This window comes from Equus caballus, chromosome 15 (genome assembly GCF_041296265.1).
Source record: "Equus caballus isolate H_3958 breed thoroughbred chromosome 15, TB-T2T, whole genome shotgun sequence".
Lineage (NCBI taxonomy): Eukaryota > Metazoa > Chordata > Mammalia > Perissodactyla > Equidae > Equus > Equus caballus.
Window position 1 is genome coordinate 47082144 of NC_091698.1, and position 21412 is coordinate 47103555.

Here is a 21412-nt window from a genome sequence, read left to right on the forward strand (position 1 = left end):
GGCATCCCGCATGCCGCAGCTGGAAGGACTCACAACTAAAAATACACAACTATGTACCAGGGGGCTTTGGGGAGAAAAAGGAAAAAAATAAAATCTTTAAATTTAAAAAATGTAACCCCTAAAAACAAAAAATGAAATTAAACAAATGAATCTCGATGTTAATCTAGATGGTAACATAACTACCAAAGAAGAACTATTCCAAGCAACTTGAAAGCCCTATAATTTGAATGTATATCTTACTAGAATATACCCTAAATGCAAAACTGAAAAGTAATTTTAACTGTTTTTAATAATCACATTGTTACTTGTGGTCTTAATATTGTTATTCTGACTGTGATGTATATAAAGTGAGACAGAGCTGAGCAGTTTTCTGATAGTTTAATTTGATCAACGTGATGTCCTTGAGAATTAGAACTCCCAACATAGGAAAAAGATCTAGATTTAAGATAGAAGAGGTAAATAAACACCTGAAAAGTCCCAAATTTGAACTAGAAGAATCAGTACAATCATAATGTATTTTATCTTAAAAACAAAAAATACATTTCCAATTTCTGTCCACTGAAAAGCAAAACCACCACAGAAGCAATGAACATCCTAAGTAGCCACTGTTCTTTAAAGAAATGGCTGACTGCAGGTCTGGAGCAGGAAGTGTACAAGGTGAGCCTGCAACATCTTCATACAGATAGCAAGAAGCCTATAAAAATTAGTAGTGTCATGTTAAAAGGAATGATGGGCCAAATCAGAAAGGCCACAAATGAGACTATCTGAGTATTAATAAGGCTAACACTGCAGAGGTTTCCAACATCAAATATGTTAAAAATTTATGAGTTCAAATTAATACTTAAAAAGAATTTATCACAGGTGGTGGATATCAAGAAAACTCATTTTGAAAAAACTTGTAAATAAAGGAAAAGCATCAAATATTTATTATGTCTTTCTTATACAAATTATAGCACTGAGTAACCAAATAGCAGACGAGAGGAAGTTTCTCTTTTCAGAAAAGTATTCCAGCTTACACGTGAAGAACAAATATAGAGTTAAAGTATCACCGGTTTTGCAATCCTCAATGAATAAATGCATCAAAGCTTTAAATATCAACTGCTACTAAAAGTCCAAAGAAGGCAATCAGATATTTTGCCACCTGATCAGGAAGACCCCATTACTGTCGTAAGCAGTCTTGCCAAAAAGAAAGAAAAAGAATCAAATTCTGGTCAAGTTTCTATATTCAACTACCAATTTATAAGACATATAAATGACAGAAGAATATGTTAAAATTACACTATAGGGTGGCAATGAACAAAATCCAGACTGTGGGAAACCCTTGAATACCGCTTCTCAAACTATGTGATGGATCAGTTTATTTTTCTTTTCTTTTTCCCCCTAATTTCCCATCAGACTAATACTTCATAAAATACAAATAATGAAATAAAAAAGCTCCTAAAAACAGGGGCCAGCCCCATAACCTAGTGGTTAAGTTTGGGGCACTGCACTTTGGCAGCCCCGGTTCAGTTCCCAGGTGTGGACCTACACCACTCGTCAGTTGCCATGCTGTGGTGGTGACCCACATACAAAACAGAGGAAGACGGGCACAGACATTAGCTCAGGGCGAATCTTTCCCAAGCAAAAAGAGGAAGACTGGCAACAGATACTAGCTCAGGAAGACTCTTCCTCAGCAAAGAAAAACTCCTTACAAACCTCAATTTTTTAACTATTAGATTCAACAGACAAACAGATAAAAGCGCTGTGAAACTGTGATAAAGTTTCTAAACACTCTCAGTTTCTATATGTAAGTCATCACAAACTGCTACTGACAGTTCGTGGACTGGCATTAGATCCAAAGACTACACTTTGAGCAGCATGGCTTTGCAGAACCAAACATCTCATTTCTTCCCTCAAATAAATTCTAACGAGAGAAGTGAGTCTATATATTAGAAATAATTTAGAAGACTCATCAGACTAGTCACAATGTTTGGACCTTACTGGATCTTGATTCATATACAATAAAACAAAACAAAAATAATTTTTGAGACAGTAGGAAATCTGAACTGGATTTTCATTTAAATAAGGAATATTTTTAATATTATTGGTTATGTTAAGAAGAATCCTTATCTTTTAGAAATACATAATGAAACATTTATGGGTAACATGACATGCTGAGATTTACTTTAAAATAATACAAGAGAGGGCCTGCACTGTGGCCAAGTGGTTAAGTTTGCATGCTCCGCTTCAGCAGCCCAGGGTTTCACCCGTTCAGATGCTGGGTGCAGACATGGCACCACTGATTAGGCCATGCTGAGGCAGCATCCCACACAGCACAACCAGAGGCACTCACAACAAGAACACACAACTATGTACTGGGGAAGCTTTGGGGAGAAGAAGAAGAAAAAAAATATTGGCAACAGTTGTTTGCTCACGTGCCAATCTTTTTTTTTTTTTTGAGGAAGATTAGCCCTTAGCTAACTGCTGCCAATCCTCCTCTTTTTGCTGAGGAAAACTGGCCCTGAGCTAACATCCATGCCCATCTTCTTCCACTTTCTATGTGGGACGCCTACGACAGCACGGCTTGCCAAGCAGTGCCATGTCTGCATCCGGGATCCAAACTGGTGAACCCCAGGCTGCCAAAGTGGAACATGCGCACGTAACCGCTGTGCCATCAGGTGGGCCCCACAGGTGCCACTCTTCAAAAAAAAAAATACAAGAGAAATGAGAGTCAAGAGATAGATATATATATACGTATTTATTTGGCCTTGAGTTGATAATGTTGAAACTAGGTAATTACTATATATAGATAAATTAGCCTATTCTTTTTAACAAGCCTTGATATTTCCCACAAATAATAAAGTATTAAAATAAAAATTTGGGGCCGGTCCTGTGGCCAAAGTGGTGAAGTTCACGTGCTCTGCTTCAGTGGCCCAGGGTTTCGCCGGTTCAGATCCTGGGCACAGACATGACACCGCAACAGGCCACGCTGAAGCGGGGTCCCACATGCCACAACTAGAAGGACCCACAACTAAAAATATACAACTATGTACTCGTGGGCTTTGGGGAGAAAAAGGAAAAAAACCAAAATCTTTAAAATAAAAATTTAAAGCTTTTAAAACCTGACTCTCATTAAGTTTTTTTTTTTTTTGAAAGCAGTTTTGGAAAGGCAAACTTCTACAGCATTCTGTGCCAGAAAGGGTAATAAAATCTAAAAACTTTTATAGAGGTGGTGTTGAATGAAATCTTTTCTTGCTTTGGTATTTAGATAATAAAATGACAGAAGCTTAAAAGTAAGCTGTAATCCAATTATATACCTTGACCAACTAGTAAGCAGAAACTGCTATGTGTATCACACCCCATATGTGTAGTATAAATTAAGGAGGGAGGTATTTTAAGGTTTTCTGAAAAAGCCTAGAACGATTCTAAAATTATATGCAAAGAGTGTATGTTTATTTTTAGAAAAGCACACACAAATCTATTTGGAGCCCTATGATAAAAATTCCCTGTCCTAAGCGCAAAAAGCAACAGAAAAGAACATTATTTACTATGTATAGCTAACCATCAACATCTGTCACTAGGATAAAACACAAAAATTACCCCTACCACTTTTATACTTTAGCAGTTCCTTTTATTCTAATTTAGAATCCCAATTTCCAGATAACTAATTTAAAGGAGATAAGAGTTTCACACTTTAAATTCTTAAGATTATACTCCCAGGTTGACCCAAATAAGATTAAAGAAGCCCCTAACTCCTCTGGTTCACAAGCTTCAGAAGCAGTTTCAGGAAAAGAAGCTTCAGCAGTAGGGTTCCCACTTACTCTGACTGACTGTGCTGCTTTAGCATGCTGGCACCTTACTCTCCAACCTTTTAGGAGCTCTTCTCCCTCATTACCTCACTCACCTATACAGTTTTAGTTACAACAGACTCTTGGCACTCACAAGCCATCCTCCTCCTCCTCACCCCATTCCTTAGTCTGTGGCGTGTAGTACTTCATAATTTTGCCCAGGCTGTGGCTAAGCCTGAACAGAGTGTGCAGTGCGTTTGGTGAGCAATAACAAAAAGGTGCTGCTTTTTGTTCTTCACTTCACTCTTGCTGACTGTGAGGTGACTCTTGTGCTGTGATGGGAGTAAGAGATCTAAAAAAGTAGCTGTTTTTCATTTCCCTCCACTCACCCTCCATTATTAATTGGTGCATTCCAATCTTGGAAGAGCTGAAGAATCAGATACTACAATTCAAAATCAGCAGACTTAAGTCTGAAGCATGCCCTAATCTAAACATTTACAGTGCAAAGGCTGTGTCCAGCATCTAATAATCCACTGAAGTATTTTTCTGTACCTTTACAACTTCTTACAAATATATTAAATAATAATTCAAATGGTCTAAAAAGCAAGTCCACTGGTCCACAGAAAATACAGGCTGCTTTGTTTTTGTGGTTTTAAGCTAATACTAAAAGACTTGCTAGGAGATACTTTAAATGAGTCCTGACAGAAAGAGTGGATGTTACAGCAGAAAAAATATCTTCCCAACACATGAAAAAAATCAAGCAAAGTTTTACTCAAACCTACCTGGGCAAACATGCTATAATCTAGTTTTATCCAGAAAAATAGAGAGTTTAAAAAAAGCTTTGACCTGTACATGGATGGTTGAAGCAAACTGAAACACTGGCATGCTATGACTTTCAGGAATATATAAAGACTCTCCAAATATCCCAAATCACAGCAGTTATATAGAAGCCTGTCTGCAACCAGAGGCAAGCACGTCTTTAATAAATCAGCCACAAACACAAGATGGTATTTTAAATATACAGTAGGAACATTTATTTTAACACTTCTAAAAGATATTTCTCCATGCCTGATGATTTGATATAAAAATCAAACCCATCATACTTTCCCCATCAGTCTCTACATCAAGGGCAATCAGAAATTTGTACAACATGAATATTTGCTTCTGAAACAAAAATTACAAATTAAATGATAACAAAAATACACAAATCAACTGGACCCTAAACGAATTTCTAATGAATTCTTTCCCCTTTGCCCCAATCACCTAGAGCTTCTTTCTTCAGCCTCATTCTGCTCCTTTTCCTTTCTTTGCTTGGCCATGAACTTCTGTTAAAAGCAACATACAATATAAAATATTTATTAGATGTGGTTTGTTGTATGTACAAACATATCTAATATAGTTCACAGTATTTACAATTTAAAAGAGCCCAATCCTACAAAATAAAGATTAGAAACACAGTGTCTTACATTCACATTCCTTCCTCTCACTCATCAGTCACCTGATATTTATGATATACCAGACATTATGCTTGGTGCTTGGGGATTCAGTGGTCAACAAGACAGGTAAGGCCCTTTACCTCATGGAGCTACATTCTAGTAGGGGAAGAGAAACAGTAAGAGAACAAATAAAGAACATAATTCTGGTTGGTGGTAAGCACTACGAAGGAAAGAAATATAATAAGGTAAGTGACTGAGGCTGACACTTTTTTGGGGGGGAGGGAGTGTTCTACTTTAGCTAAGTCTTTCTTAGGCAAAGGCCTTTTTGGGAAGCTGATTATTTGAGATGAGATCTAAAAGGAAGAACCAACTATACAAGTGGGGTTGGGATTGGGAGAGGGCAAAAAAACAACACTATAAAGGTGCAAAGGCAGCAAATGGGCCTGTCACGTATGAAAAATATTTAAAGCAAAGAAAGCCAGAAAAGCTGAAACACAGGGAGAAATAAAAAACAGTGAGGTCAGAGAAGCAGAAAGGACTCAGATCATCTAGGGCCTTACAGACCCACAAGTAGTTTGGATATTATTCAAAGTGTAATAAGAAGCCAGTGGAAGATTTTAAATGGAAAAACGACATGAAAAACTTAAGAGCACAGGTACCATAGCACAATGATTAAGGGCTTGAGCCTAGAATAAAACAGAGTTAGGTTCAAATCCTAGGTCTGCCACTAACTAGCTATGTGACCTTGGGATATGATACTTGGGTTTAGCTACTCTTTAAGCCTATTTCCTCATCTTTAAAATTGAAATGATAGCATCTACCTCATAAAGTTGATGAGGGGATTAAATAGCGTCCAGCAAATAACAGCTCAGTAAATGTTAAATGAGTATCTGTGCCAGAAATTCAATAGAGGATGTGTAAGACAACTTTCAAATATCCATGAGGAATCAGAACTATTGCTTCAACTAGAGCTAATGATGATTCTCCAGAGTAGGACTTCTCAAAGATGTGCACAACTAAAAAAAGACGGGGTGAGATTGTCGGGGTGGGGTGGGGATTCAATCAGTTTAGGAAATGGATTAAATGAAGTTAAGAGGATTCTTTCTGACTAGACAATTCAGAAAGTTTAATATTCTATGTGTCCATGACTCTGAAAGAAGGCACCAGAATATACAGTTACCCACACTTTATTAGAGTGTCACTTGGGACTCGTGATCTGCACAATTTACTCTGGCAAACGCTGCCAGAGGAAAACGAATAAAGACTGGAAGTTATGGGCAAGTGAAGGAGAGGAATAGGATTTTGGACCCAAGAGGAACAAAATGGCACAAACCTTCAAAAGTTCTCCCAGAGAGCAAAGAATGTACATTCTGGGTGGACATTTAAGTAGTTTGATTATAATACCACCACCTAAAGATTTTAGGAGGAGTTAAGAATAAAACAAAGTACCTCTGTATTTTGCTTATGACGTGTACTCTTGCAGTGATTTGTCATTGCTTTTTCACCTGAGTAGAAAAGGGAACAAATTGGACAGAAGAATCCAGCCTTCGGTACAAGAAAGTCTAAATCTAGAGGACAAGAAGAGAGGGAGAAGAGAAAGAAAGAAAATTAATGATAATTTATCTATAGCTGTGTTGATTAATTGATCTAAACATGACAAACCTACTAAGCACAGTATACACTTACACATAAACATAATATATACTGCTATATATCCAGGGATCAAGAGCAATTAAGCCTTTAATCACAAAACCAAGATCTTTATTTTATTTTTTAACAAATTCTGTAATATTCCAGAGCCTCCAGGAACGCCAGTGAATTCTTTCAGAATAGCAATTTATTGGAAAAGATCCTGATAGCCTTTGAAATAAACCTCTTAGGAATCCCCTATTAAAATAAACCAGGAAGAAGAGGCAGAACAATAAGCAGCCGCCTGCTTGAGGAATATGCTGAACAAACAAATGAGATGCCCCCAGCTCATCTTAGCTGGTGGCCATGAACAAAGTTTGCTAGCTAAGCTTTTCAGCATGCTCTACTTAACTAGAATTTCTGCCTGGGCAAGTATACCTCAATTCTTACCAGAGCAGCCAAGAAAAAAAGAAGAGACATATCCCAGATTTCAAGAGTGCAATAAAAATATCCTTGCCAGGTAAAAACACAGCCTAATAAACTGCTTTCAGAAATGCCAATGTGCAAAACTTGCTAATTTATGCTCTAAAATAATCATCTAAGCAAGGTTATCCTACTATCTAAACAACAGAACACTTACGATGGTACTGAATTTTTATTTCGTATGGATAAGGAAAAGAGTGTCATTTTTACTTTACCTTCAGGGACATCAGGTGCCACTGATTTCCCTAAAGAAGAGTCCTCCGTCTTCTTGCGTTTTCGTTCTGGTTCTGAATCCTTTAATCCAGACTCCTCATCAACTAAGTCATCAAATTTTTTAAGGAAAAAAAGTTATTAAAAATAGATTCATGGACTTTGTGAAGCTAACATGAGCTAATCCCTGCTCTCAAAGATTAATTTATGGTTCATCTCTTTAAGTAAACCCTCCTTGGTTAATCCCACCTGACCATTCTTCCAAGGTTCTTTGACGTAAGCAATAAATGGGTAAGTCTATTCAACCACATTAAATGGATTTAAGGGTATATTTTACTTCTATTGTTCCAGAAAGAATTTAAAGGGTAACGGAAAAAGTTCAAGTTCTAGAATTAGCGGTAAGAGTTAACTTGTGTATGCAAAGTGCGGGGTTGGGGGAAGAGTGTGAATTAAGGGTAAAAGGACATAAGCAGAAAATTCTGATGCTCTGTACTGAGGCCCTTCCAACCAAGAAAAACTGAGCCTAAAATTATGGACTAAGACCCTTGTTAGACAGAATCCAAGTGAAATTACAAACATTAAAGCCCAGCAAAGTGAGTAACATGTAACAAGCGCTCAATACTAGCAGACTCTGCATAAAATGATCTTGGGGGATGACAAAAATGGGAACTGATTCCAAGCAATTCTGGTTATCCCCAGCAGGTGAAATACCTTACTGTTGTGTAGTACTTGACAAATCCCTTTCACATATATAACATTCATTTAGCTTTTACCTCACGTGAGACAGGGATAATAATGATTTGACCTTTCTATTTCTTTACACGTGGAGAAAGCAAAACCAAGAGAGGTAAGAAACTGATATGCCCAAGGTTGCACAGCTAGTAAGTGACAGAGGCTAGAACCAAGACTTGTGACTTCAAGTTCAGTGCTCTCTCCATGCAACTGGACTACTCTTTACGAAATCTGAGGGGATGGCTAGGAACTATGAAATCATATTTACTCTCCTCTTATTCCTTGCATTTTAACTGGTCATCAAGTCCTAAAGAATTGGTAAAAAAAAAAAAAAAAAAAAAGGCTATCTCCCTTTTCTTGACCCAATGGTTAAAACAGCCTCCAGTCTCTTCCTCCAAAAGTTTATTCCCTCACCAGAGTAATAAACTTTCTCAAACACATTTGCTCCTGCCACTCCAAAGGCACACTTATGTAATAATAATAAATTATATATAATAATTATATAACACTTTAAATAGATTAAAACAAATATTTTAAGTTTAAAATTGTTAAAAAGTGACCTTTTCTTAAGTTAGATTTTTTTGTCAAAAATACTGTCCATTAACAGGAATTGTTACATAAACAGTTCTCTATTCTTCAGCTCACATGTCGAGGCAGTTCTACACAAGCTGGTACACCTGAAGCTGCCCTACTCCAACAGAAATCCTGGGGGGATAAACTTCATGAAATCATGCTAGGAGTTATTTGTCAGATTACTAAATCACTAACCATGGCTTAGTATCAAGGAGAGATTATGGAGAAGAATAGACAAAGGAGGAGGAGTACCCACTTGGCCATGGGAGAGTTTCAAGAAAGAGGGCATGAGCAATAGTAACAAATGATGCAGAGAAGTCGAATAAGACTATCTTAACAAGAAAAAAAGTAATGATTTTAAATCAAGGTGGACAACAACCCAATGAAGGTTCTTTATCAACATCAATTTCAAGAAGGTGGTTTAGAAAGAAACCAAAATACATCCAGTTCAATGGGAGATGAAGAAATGAAAACAGGTGGTTCTTTCTAGGTGCTTTGCTCTCTGAAAGGAAGAAGAAAAGATGGGAGCTAGAAGGATTCCAAAGTTAAGGGCATGGTTTTGCAAAAGGGAAAGACTTGGCTATGCTTTACGTGTGCAGAGCCAAAGTAGGTAAATGTAAGCTGGCAGACAGGGGAGATCCTATATTTGCTGTGGTAAATAGAAATGAAAGTAAGGTTATCCAGTGAGGAATGGGCTAGGTGACGCAGAAAGGGAAGACTTACGTTACACTTGGTTAGGACATGAGGAAAGGAAGAAGGCCTGTAATAGGCTGTGGAGCAGCACTGAGGGCCCAACTAAGATCAGATTCAATGAACTGGAACTGAATCACAGTCCGTTATTTTTCCTTAGAGAAGACAGAAAGGAAAAGCAAGAGGGCAAGGAGGGTGCTTGCAAAGAGAATGGTACAGTACTGTTAAGTCATATCAATAGTTGATTTTTTGCTTTACCTCTCTGAATCAGTAAACCTGAGATCTGGAACTGTGTGCTTTTCTTCTTTTCTACCCTTTTTAGCATTTTGCTATGAATATAATGGACACAATGACAAACATTTATTGAATGACTAGAGTACTCTTCCTCAGTAGACACTATTCCCTATTTGTTTCAACATAAATTTTATTAATGTTATTAAGACATCTTATTTAATTCACTGGCTGGCTGCTTGGCAACATCCACAAAACAAGGGATCTGGCGAACGAATAAGAGCTGGTTAATAAATGATTTCTACTTCAGGCTGCAAGATGGTAGGAATAACCTTTCATGGATCATTTCCATAAATTGTCACATTCTATTATAAGAGGATCATCTGTCATTCTATTATCCCATTCCATTATGTTTCATTATCTCTCTACATTACAAAGATAAAAACCTTTATGCCGATCTAATTATTATAAGGCTACCTTTCTCCCCACCCATTACTCTAGTTCACTGTTTTTCTACTTTTCTTCTTAGATGGTAGATCTTTGGAACTTCAACCACCACCTCATGTTGTATTACTCTCCTCCCCCCTTTCACCAATCCTGCTTTACCTTCATTAATTTGGAAGGCCTCTTCACCTTTCACTGGTTCTGTCACAACAGCTTTTTCCGATGGTGGTGTTTTCCCAATTCTAACTCTCTTGGTTGGCACTTTAGCTTCAAAGAGAAAGCCTAATTTACTGCTATAGTAACAGCATTTAAATTGCTTTTAATTCTGATTAACAATTTTAACACCTTTTCTGCAAACAAAATAATACTCAAATTTGGGAAGGAAACCTAGTTCTAATATAAAATATGAGAATTCTATTAAAAAAATACTTAACATTAGTTTTAAACATTCTCCTTTTATTTTCCCATTTACCTTGTTCCAAACTTTACCTTCCCACCTGCTTTTTCCCAAGAAGTCTATACATCTTTTTCTATTTTATTCCTTAAGACTGCGGGACCATCTTAGTATTTTTTATTCTTAGTTTAGTTAAATCTTCCAAGATTTTCTTAGTGAAAATCATTTTGATCTCCCTCCAGTACCGAAAGTAAGCTGATCTACCATTCTATACTATTAAAATATTTACTGAAAAGCAAAATGGTACCTTCACTAATTTTTCTACATCTTAAGGCTAAGTAAGAACTGGGAGGCAGTTTAGTATAAACATCCTTCTACTTATGAAAAGGTGTGTTTTCCTAATAATACAAAGATAACATTTTCATTCCAATTCTTATTTGGGCACTCTAATTTCTGATTTTGTCATCTTTTCTTGAGGTATAACAACTTGGGGCAAGGCCTGCTCTGTAACTAAGAGAAACCTGTCCAACTTGTACATATTTCTTTGGAAATTATCACTGACCATAACTATTTGTTGGCTTCTTATATCAACATAGGGTGAAATTACTAATAATGCCACAACACATATTTTTGAAATTTTAAATGTAATCCCCCCGTAAAACAGAAAGAATACCACTTTCAAGTATCTACCTGCCAAGTGTCTTTCAATCATGGTTTTCAGATCTTCTTCCAAAACAGTCTCATTTACTAGACCCACTTGGGACAAGGCTTCAAGTTTCGTCTTCTTTGTGTCCACAGCTCTCTTTTTTCTATCCCCTCTTTTATCTGTGGGATGGTCATTTTTGCTTTGTGCTAATTCAACTTTTAAATCATTGTCTCCATCTTCTTCCTCTCCAACTTCATCAACAGTAACAAAATTAAGCTCTTCTTTAAGGTTGTTAAAGTCTGCCAGAGAGTCTTCATCCTCTTCAGTTACTTCATCCAAAGTCACTAAATGCAGATCACTGCTGTCATCCTGTATTTCATCTACAGTAACTAAAGTAGAAGGGTCTTCAGGCATCTGAGAAGAAATGAATCCAATGGAATCCCTTCCAGTGTTTCCCTCATCTCCTTTAGTATTTAAAGTGGCAAAACTTATGTCTGTCGACTCATTTAAAGGTAGCTCTTCTACTTCTCCAATTTCATCCACAGTTACCAAGCGTTCTTGTTTGAGAAGATCTTGTTCTTCAGCCACTGACAGTACAGTAACATCTTTAGGTTCACTGTGAGAAATGCAATCATCTTGATCAATTAACTCATCTAACGTAAGAAGTGAATTTGAATTTTTTACCATTTCTTCCATATTTATTTCTTCTTCATCAATTACTTCATCTACAGTGACCAGAGCTTGTGCTAAATGTGTAGCTGCATCTTCCTCTTCCCCAATCTCATCCAATGTTACAAAAGATAATTCTCCCTCAACGACACGAGGGGCGGAAGTTTTCCCCCTCTTCTTCTTTAAGTTCAGTTCAGAGGAAGGGGTGTTTTTGAGAGCTTCTTTCCTTTTCCCCTTTGGTGGAGCCTGCTTGGCTTGAAAAGGATTCACTTCTTCTATAACCTCATCTACAGTAACAAATTCATCCAAATTAAACGGAAATAATGGTTCCTGTTGGAAAGGTAAAAAAAAAAAAACAATCACAGCATTGTGAACAACTACCAATAACTAGCTAGGTTCCAAATAGTCCCAGTAAATGTGCCTGAAGTATCCTTTGTGAGAATTTCAGTGTAGGGAAGTTTCCTAAAGACTGAAATTAGTATTATTTTAAAAAGTCCACAAAAGAATTAGCTAGAATTCACAAAGTACGCAATGCCAAAGGTAAAATGCTAACAAAATCAATCTAATTCCACCTTTACTTAATTCAGTAAGATTATAATTATTTCCTAAATGATCATGAGTTTTGAAATATGATGCACAAAAATACTATATTCAAAGCATTTATCAAACAATATAATACAAAGAATTTACTATTCCATATGTTAACCATATCTAAGTGTTCTAAGAGACTTAATGGACCACTAAAAGCACCTCAAATATAGCTAGAGAGTAAAGAGTTAACTAGATCGTTCCACTGAATTTATATATATATATATACACACACACACACACTTTTTTTTAAGACATGCAACATTCAGATAGAAAGTTTATATTTTGAGAAAGTTATATGAAAAATTACTCAGACTGAATGTCAAATACAACTGCACTTGAAATAAATAGTACCTGTAATTTGAAAAATGATGCCAACACTAAAGAAAATAAATTCCCAGCAGGCAGCCTACACATTTAGTATGCTATCAATGATCCATTACCAGTACATATAATGACCACAGTAGAATATATACCCAGTAATTTTGGGAGGAAAAATCTGTAAGCAATTGTACTACCAACTTATTAAGCCAACGGAACTAACCATAATCTCATTTACGCTGTTAAACTAACACTTCTCCTCGCCCCAATAAAATAGGCCCAAATTCATCCCCTAATGGTAGAAAAAAGTAAAACGACTGAAAAAATATTCTATAAACAGTGGAAATCTAAAATACTAAACAACTAAATATAAAATGTAAGACATTTATTTGGCAGTAGAACTCAGTACTAGGAAAGTAAATTTTATAGCTCATCCAGGTAGTTTAAACTGAGCCATACCTGAAGGACCACTTCTTTGGAAGTTCCACAAAATGGGGAGGACTCGCGTCAAACGCTAGTGTCCTTTCAACATCTGATTTTATTCTGTGTTTATAACCTATTTCTGTCAAGATGAGATTGAAGGTATTTTCCAACTCTAATTCTCTTTCCATTCCTGTGTAACTTTTTGCCCTGCACCAAGCACACAAACTATTTAGCCAGGTTCAAAGTCAAAAAACAAACTGGGGGCTGGCCCGGTGGCGCAGTGGTTAAGTGCGCACGTTCCGCTTCAGCGGCCCGGGGTTCGCCGGTTCGGATCCCGGGTGCGGGCACGGCACCGCTTGGCAAGCCACACTGTGGTAGGTGTTCCATGTATAAAGTAGAGGAAGATGGGCACGGATGTTAGCTCAGGGTCAGGCTTCCTCAGCAAAAAGAGTAGGATTGGCAGCAGATGTTAGCTCAGGACTGATCTTCCTCAAAAAAACAAAAAACAAAAAACTGGTGGTAGGGTCAAAAAGAAAACATCTCATTCCTCTTCCTTGCTCTGTATCATACTAATTATTATAGGAGAGACATAAGCTATAAGGGAGATGAACTCTTCTATGGAGGGATGGAACAGAAGGGTTAGTGTTATTAAGCACACTGTTTCTCACCTCTTTAGATTTCGAACTTCTACCAGTGGTGCTTTTAGGATTCTTTGTGTTTTGCCCAGCGAAAGTCTGAAATATTAAGTAAGAAATACAGAAAAACAAAATTTACAACTAGGTTATTAATGTTCTTAAAAAAAAAAAAGAATTCAAACGGCAAACATTATCCAAACACATTCAACTATGCAAATATTTAACAGGTATACCAAACTAAGTTAACAATCATTTAACAGCACAGGCATCATCTCTATAAGTTATAGTTAAATTCAATTTTACTGATCTTTTCTTCCCTGTATCCACAATGTCTAAGTTGGGCAATCAGTAAGCTGATAAAGAAGCTTCAATTTATGAGAGAAAATGGTTTCCCATTCAGAAGCAGAGTGCTACATCATCTCAGAAGATTCACTTATGACTTTTCTTAAACCACAAAGTTATATTTCCGACCACATTTCATTCAAATAATGTTTTTCAAACCTGTTAATAAATTATGAGCTTGAGCTTATGATTCTAAATGTCTATTAGCTTAAGTCAATGGAATTGTTTAAGAAAGGGAAATGGGAGCTTTCGGGTAGAGTGAGGAGATTACACCTCCTACTCCAAAACTACAACAGGAGAACCAATCACTTCAAAGATACACTGAGCCATTCTTCCTACCCTCCTCACCTTGTTGTTGCTGTCATCCCGTTTCATGAAGGAAGGTCTAGCCTCTGCTTCCTGAGACTGTTTTGTTATATCCCTGTAATCCAGTTTAGAATCCTTGCCTTGCAGGGCTGAGATCCTCCCACTGCCTCCTCTGGGAATACCGCTCTGAGTGGGTTTGAATTTACTGCTGCTTTCAGCCAAGCCTGGCCTGGCACTTGTAGGTTTAAGTAGACCCAATTCCTTGGCTGAAAGTTTCTTTTCAGCATTTATTTGATCTCTGAGTACAGATTTCAGAAAACTTTTCTGGTTTTCAGATTTTGAAGCTGTAGCTTTTGCCTTTGGAGAAGAAACGATACCAGCCTTGATGCTTGATTTACTGCTAGGTGCATTCGATGCAACCAGCACACTAGTTTTACTAGTTTCATCAGGCTTATTGGCCTGACTCACTCCTTTATTTGGATACACCTTGGTCACAGCATTTTCTGCAGGCTTTTCTTTCATTGCTGCTACAATCTTTTCCAACTTCTCTGCAACCATTCTAGCATCATTTTTTTCAGCCTTCTCTGTGCCTATTTGCAGATCCATTTTGGATTCCTTAGTATTAAATTCATTCTCCTCCTTTTCATCCATGTTACTTTTTTCAGAAATTCCCTTTTTACTCACTGCCTTCTCATCCCCAGTGGAAATTCCTGGTACTAAGGCCACAATACAAGCAGATGGTACTATTTCTGAAACACTTTCATGTTTGTCTTCTTCAGCTACAGCTTCTATCAAAGACTCTGTAATCCCAGAAAAGAAATCTTCTGTTTCAGATGGAGATTCTTCTAGAATTCCTTTGATGTTCCTTTCTTCTATAAATGTACTATCAGATGTTGATAATTCTGTTTCAGGGTTAATAATTTCTGCCTCTTCCTTCTCAAAGTCACTGGTATACATCTGCTGATTTAAAACAGACTCCTCTAAATTTTCAGTGAATAATTCAATACTGGTTGGAGTGGATGCTACAAGAGGAATTTCCACTTTGACCTCCTCTCCTTGAGTTTCAACTTCCAAAGTTTCCATAGCAAAGTCAGAGTCACATGGTACTTTTTCAGGTTCTTCCTCACAAGGCTCTTCCTGCAGTACAGAAGTTTCTGTTTGAATGCTGGGAATAAATTCTTCTTCAATGTCACTAGGTTTAACAGAGGGGCTACCAGCTGCTGTTTGCACCTCACTTTCATCAACTGGACTGTTTTTCAAGTCAGGGCTAAAAGTATTTAAAAACAAACAAAAAAAAGAACACAAACAAAAACACAAACAAAAATCAAACTATGATGAGAATTCAACCATTATAAATAATCCTGTTGATGCCAATTGTTAAGACTTCCTGATGCATAAGTGATAAACATTGGGAAATCCAGCCAATCAGCATTAAAATGGTTAAGATGTTTTGACGCAAATACGTGAACAATATAAAACTTAAAGAGATTCTCCATTGCACTGAAGATTTCTTTTTAGTTCAAAGGAAATAATGGCAAAATTATGACCATTGATATGATCCTTTTACTCATGTACATTATAACCAGTTTTTTTCCTTCTGTGTCAAGTTTGCAACTGACATCAGAAGGCTGAACGTAAATTTGAGACATCTCAAATTATTATTAGGTCCTATCTTTCCACATGGGTAACTGAAATAATAAAATATGTGCATAATTCTATAATGAAACTAATGATCCATGCACTGAAACATAAAATTTTATAAGTGAATCTCACCTAAAAGGACCATAAACAGAAACTATGGAGAAAAGCCCATACTCTTAACCATGTCATCTCTTTTTCTGGATGTGAGAGAGATTTGTTTTTAATTTCCCAAGAACTGTATTTATTAATAATACTTAAAAGAAACCTTTCTTTGGAAGTATCTTTTAAGTACTCTGTTTGAAGATTTAAAGTTAGAGGTGAAACTGATAGAATCCCCTTAACATCAACATGTAGTCTTCTATAATACAGTCTTCCTTTTATAATATGTGCCTTTGGCTACACTATGAGAAGGAATATGTTAAAAGAAGTCTTTCTAGTTACAGAGAATAATTTAAAATTCTAACACATAACAAAATTTTAAGTGAAATTATTCAGAAGAAACAGAGGAAATACATGACAAGTATATACAATTGATCTTATTCATCACGGTCTTCTCAAATCCAAAGTAAACAAAACTGTGTGATTCTCTAATTCAACCACTTTCACTGTGGCAGAGACAGAATAAACTATTTTTATATGAACGCTCCATAGATCAGAGGTTATCTTGAAAAGTAACAAGGAAAATCCTAGCTTCCGAAGACAACGTTCAGCGTGCTATCAACACAAAGTTTAACAAATACACTCACTTAAATTACATTAGAAGCAGCAGGATGGGGACAGACACCAGAAAGTGATCATGCCATAACAATATCTCATACTAAAGAGTACTGACCCTTTTCCTCCTGCTTTTCAAGAGGGGGGAATAACGCATTCCCCTTGATATGCTTCTCAAAGGGTAGCCATATATCCTTTAGTTAACGTAAGATGATGAGTAGCTGTGTCCTGAGACATTAATATTTCAGAAATTTGGAAAAAGTTAAGTGCTACCACATCAGGGTCTAATCACTTGAGCCAATAAACTGGTTCTCCTCCCAAAGATGTTAAGTTTAAACTTGCAAAGGAGAAAACTTGTAAAAGATCAAAGAAACACCTCTTGATGAAGAGTTGTAAAGGAACAGTTTGAGGAATTTATTTAAGTTAAACAGCTAATAACTGAAGACCTTAATCAATACATATTCTATTCATTTGAATAAGCTACCCTTTGTATGCTGAAAGGGTTTAAGGGTTTTTATTTGAAATAATTCACATCCCTTATATTAAAAAATACCAATGGCTGATTTTAAGTGTTCCAAATTCTTTGGACTAGTCAAAATAAAACTTGTAGTCAAGCACAAATACGACAAAGATAAGAAAAAGTTGTGACATTCAGTTACAGCAGTTATGTAAGTATTTCTCAAAATATGTTTTCATTTTTAAATTACAAACCTCATTTCCAATAATGAAGAGTAAATTCAAATTCCCACCTCATTACAGAACTGCACATTAACCCTATTTACAAATTAGGGCTATACAAAAACATCAATCTATCAGGCTAGACGGGTAACAACAGAGATTTTGATTCCTGGCTCCAGGATATAGCAAGTCCTTCCGCTTAGCATATTTAAAGTTTTTCAATTAAAAAAGAAAGCTATTATCTTTTATACAAAATGAATCAGTATGTAGATCCACACTTCAAGGAGAGACCATGGACCTATTTGGAAACATGGCTTAATTCCCTATTTGTTCTTGTGTGCAGGTCTTTTAATATTACAGTGCTTTAATCATAGAGTTCATTGACCAAAGATTAATACTTCTCACTAATATGAGAAAAACCATCAGTGTTCATCAAGTTAGCTCAGAAAGTCAGTCTGAGATGTCAAATAAATGAAATATTAACATTAAAGTAAAAAAACCAATCTTTTAACAGATAGAAGGAAAACACATCATATTCTGGGAAACGGCACAAAAAAGGATTTCAGGAAAGCATTCAGGATATAGGTATCTAATTTCCCAGCCTTGGTTTCACTCTCATACCCCCCATAATTCCAGGGTTTCAAAATCTTCAGAAAAGGCAGACAATGAAAGCTGGGCATGAGAACAAAAGTTAACACTATACCATACGCTTTCTGAGAAACTTTAGACTGAGATCTAACAATACTGAAGATTAGTATTTATTTCAGAGGGCCACTGGGTACTTCCCAACATTACTAATGAGTTGGTGAAAATTTCATCTAGCATCCTTATTTGGAGCCTTAATCACATGATATATAAAACATGTTTACATGGAGAGGGATGAGAACAGGTAAAATGTAGGGTATTATTAAATTAACATCTTCACACAAGATTGCCTTTAAATTGGAAATATATTTAATTCCTTTACACTAATTATAAACAAAAGGATCATATTCATGATGAATTAGCACCCACAAGTGCTTTAAAAAACACACACACACACACAAACACCAATACTTTCTCAGGATCAGTTTACTCCAATAAAGAAATGTGAAGTATTCGGGCCACACTTCACACCTTAATGTCACATAAGTCAGAAAAAAATGACTGTGAAATGGGAATTAAGAAGTTATTAATACCAGAATTTTTAAAATTAAATCTGTAAGATTATATAACTATCAGTGTAAATTCATTAAGAAGTCAAAACAAAGAGAGGAAGAAAATGACCAAAACACAGACAATAGCTATTCTTGCAGACATGAAAGAAACTCTGTCAAATGAAATACATAAAATGATTTTTGGAAGAGACGATTTACTTAGCAGTCGGAGTTACTGTGGCCAAACTGTAGGTCTGTCTATAACATGTGGCATTGTTACTTATTAATGCCCTCTGTGGGTTTTTATGTCACATCGCTGTTGGTATTACTTCTCAGGCATGCAAATATATTGGTATGATGATATGCAACTTAAAAAAGTCTGTGATGACACAAACAGCAAACCTATTGTTTAAGTTACCAATACTTTTTAATGTACTCATAATCATCTTTACCATTTATAAGTCTCATTTTATAAGAATTAATTACTGAGAAGAAAAATCCATTAAGACATCCTGTTTTTCATGCATCTTAAAATTAGATGGTGCATCAAATAAAATAAACTTCCCATATTCACATACTTTCAAATTGTTCTTTCAAACTGATAAGCTCTTACTACACTGACTCTAACACCTAAGGGTAAATTACTTAGCATAAAAGAGGGGAAAGAATTCTAAATCACTGATTCCCAACAAAGAGCAGTAAAAGAGAAGTTATTAATTGGGCCAAAGATGGTGATAAGGGTAGTATTCATGAGGATGAGAATGTTACTAAGAGTGTACTATATGTGGTCAAAACAAGGTTGTGTCACTAGTTGTGAAGACTCTGAAGAACAAGCTTTCATCCTCTAAAAATATAAAGCAATGTATATATTATTTTGTTTTATAAATATCCCTTCCCTCATCCCAGTTGTTTTCAAAAAATATCAAAATACACACTGAGTATTATCTTTTTGGTTTTAACCCAACAAAATTTTAAAAGATTATACAAAAAGACTAAAATTTTACTATACTGTGTCTAACTATTTTCGAATTAAAAAAATGTAACAAGAAGAGTATAATACTGATAACGGAGTCGAGTTGTTCAAGAGTCTTAGCAAAATAATGCATAAAGAAGTCATATTTAAATATTTAATTCAGAATGTGTTTATACAGTTTTCAAAAATAAAATAATCAGTAAACACCTGAAAGAGACCAAAAAACAAAAACTCCTAGGTCAAACAAAGCCAAAAACCCCCAGAACACTCATATATACACAAAATGAACATGAAAGACATGAACTTTTGCTACAAGTGAAGAATTACTATAAAATATAGGAATAAACTTCAGTAATTAACTAAATAGTATATGAAAATTTTAGCAAACAAAGCAACATACCTTTCGTTTCCTCGTCCTGGGTCTGTCTCAGCTTGAGCCTGTAACATAATTCCACATTTTATTAGAGGCTATTCTACTGGATTTTAAATGTTTAACCCATCCACGCAATGTTCTCAGTTCTTAAAATCTAAGCTAAAAATCAAGACACCACACCTTAAAAATAAATGAAAAGAGTTAGTTTTCAGTGTCCACATAACTATCAGGTTCTAGAATTTTTTTCTCCTTCGATAAAGAGCTCTAAATTAGGTTATACTGAATAACTGACACAGCAATTAAGGAGAAAAATAAGTTTCCTTAATGTTGATATAAATAAGAATTTTTTTGAACTTTAAAAGCCTAGAAACACCACCTTTAGCTAAGAATAAAAAGAATCTGAAAAATCAACATCTTTGTTGTGTAATTATTATTTAAAAAGATTTTTTTTATAAGGTAGACCAGCTGACTTAAAAAGCCTTCTACTCAAGACACGGAGAAGTACTGAACAAAATTTAACAATAATCCTTTTAAATACATATCTGAACCACCAAGAAAAGCAATGTCTTAGAGCCCAAAATAGAAGTAGGAATTAAAATTCAGTGCCTATAAATGAAGCACTGGTTCAGGCATTCAGAACACATCAGTGAACAAAACAGCAAAAACGTCTGCCATCTAGAGCTTACATATACTAGGTGAAGACTTTTTCCATAGGAATCACGTGCACTCTGAGTTGAGAACTGTCTTTCCTAGATTTTCTAAGATTAAAAACCAAGAACTGTACTTTAAAGAAACTGAAGAATGTGCCTGTAGAGGAATCCTATAAAGGATTCCTGAGGTGGGTGTTGGAAGTGCCAGAGTAAAGGCCTGCTTTTACTGGGTTATCTGGCGGGGTATCAGGTCTATATTATAATGGTAGATAACCAAAATTAAGATGGCAGGTGATATGCCCCATGCAGTGTTCACACGTAGTCTTCCCATTCACAGGGGAGACTTGTTAGAGAGAGAGGAAAAAACCCTGAACGGTAGCAGAGAAAATCTATACCACATATGTGTATTAGCTAACCTGCTTCTTTAGTCATAAATGAATAAAAGAGAAAAACAAATGCACAAGAGAGAACAAAACAAGCATACAAAACTGGCTGAAGATATTTCAGAGAAGTGAAGAACTTTAAAAACAACTCTAAAGAATACTCTGAAGACTTTTTATACAGGAAAATTGAATAAGATATAGCATCCACAAAATCAGTAAAGGTGTTATTTCCAGAAAGATAAAACATTAAAATTTGAAAGAAATAATCAAAGAAATAAGAGGAGGAAAACTTTTCCTCAGGTGAAGAAACACATTAATCTTTAGATTTTATAAATTAACTGAGTG

General features: G+C 35.8%; 1 protein-coding gene across 3 annotated transcripts in view; it reads right to left on the minus strand.

Annotated features, from left to right (window-relative positions):
* Positions 1 to 4772: 4772 nt before the first annotated feature.
* The window catches only part of ZNF638 (zinc finger protein 638), a 138808-nt gene continuing 122168 nt past the window's right edge, over positions 4773 to 21412 (minus strand). For all 3 annotated transcript variants that reach the window (XM_070236254.1, XM_070236255.1, XM_023618928.2), the window contains exons 21-28: positions 20062 to 20099; positions 14562 to 15786; positions 13905 to 13970; positions 11280 to 12234; positions 10358 to 10462; positions 7531 to 7632; positions 6653 to 6771; positions 4773 to 5092 (exon numbers count right to left, since the gene is read on the minus strand). In XM_070236254.1, the coding sequence (XP_070092355.1) occupies positions 5027 to 5092; positions 6653 to 6771; positions 7531 to 7632; positions 10358 to 10462; positions 11280 to 12234; positions 13905 to 13970; positions 14562 to 15786; positions 20062 to 20099 (2676 nt within the window). In that variant the 3' untranslated portion in view covers positions 4773 to 5026. The remainder of the gene's footprint in view (positions 5093 to 6652; positions 6772 to 7530; positions 7633 to 10357; positions 10463 to 11279; positions 12235 to 13904; positions 13971 to 14561; positions 15787 to 20061; positions 20100 to 21412) is intronic.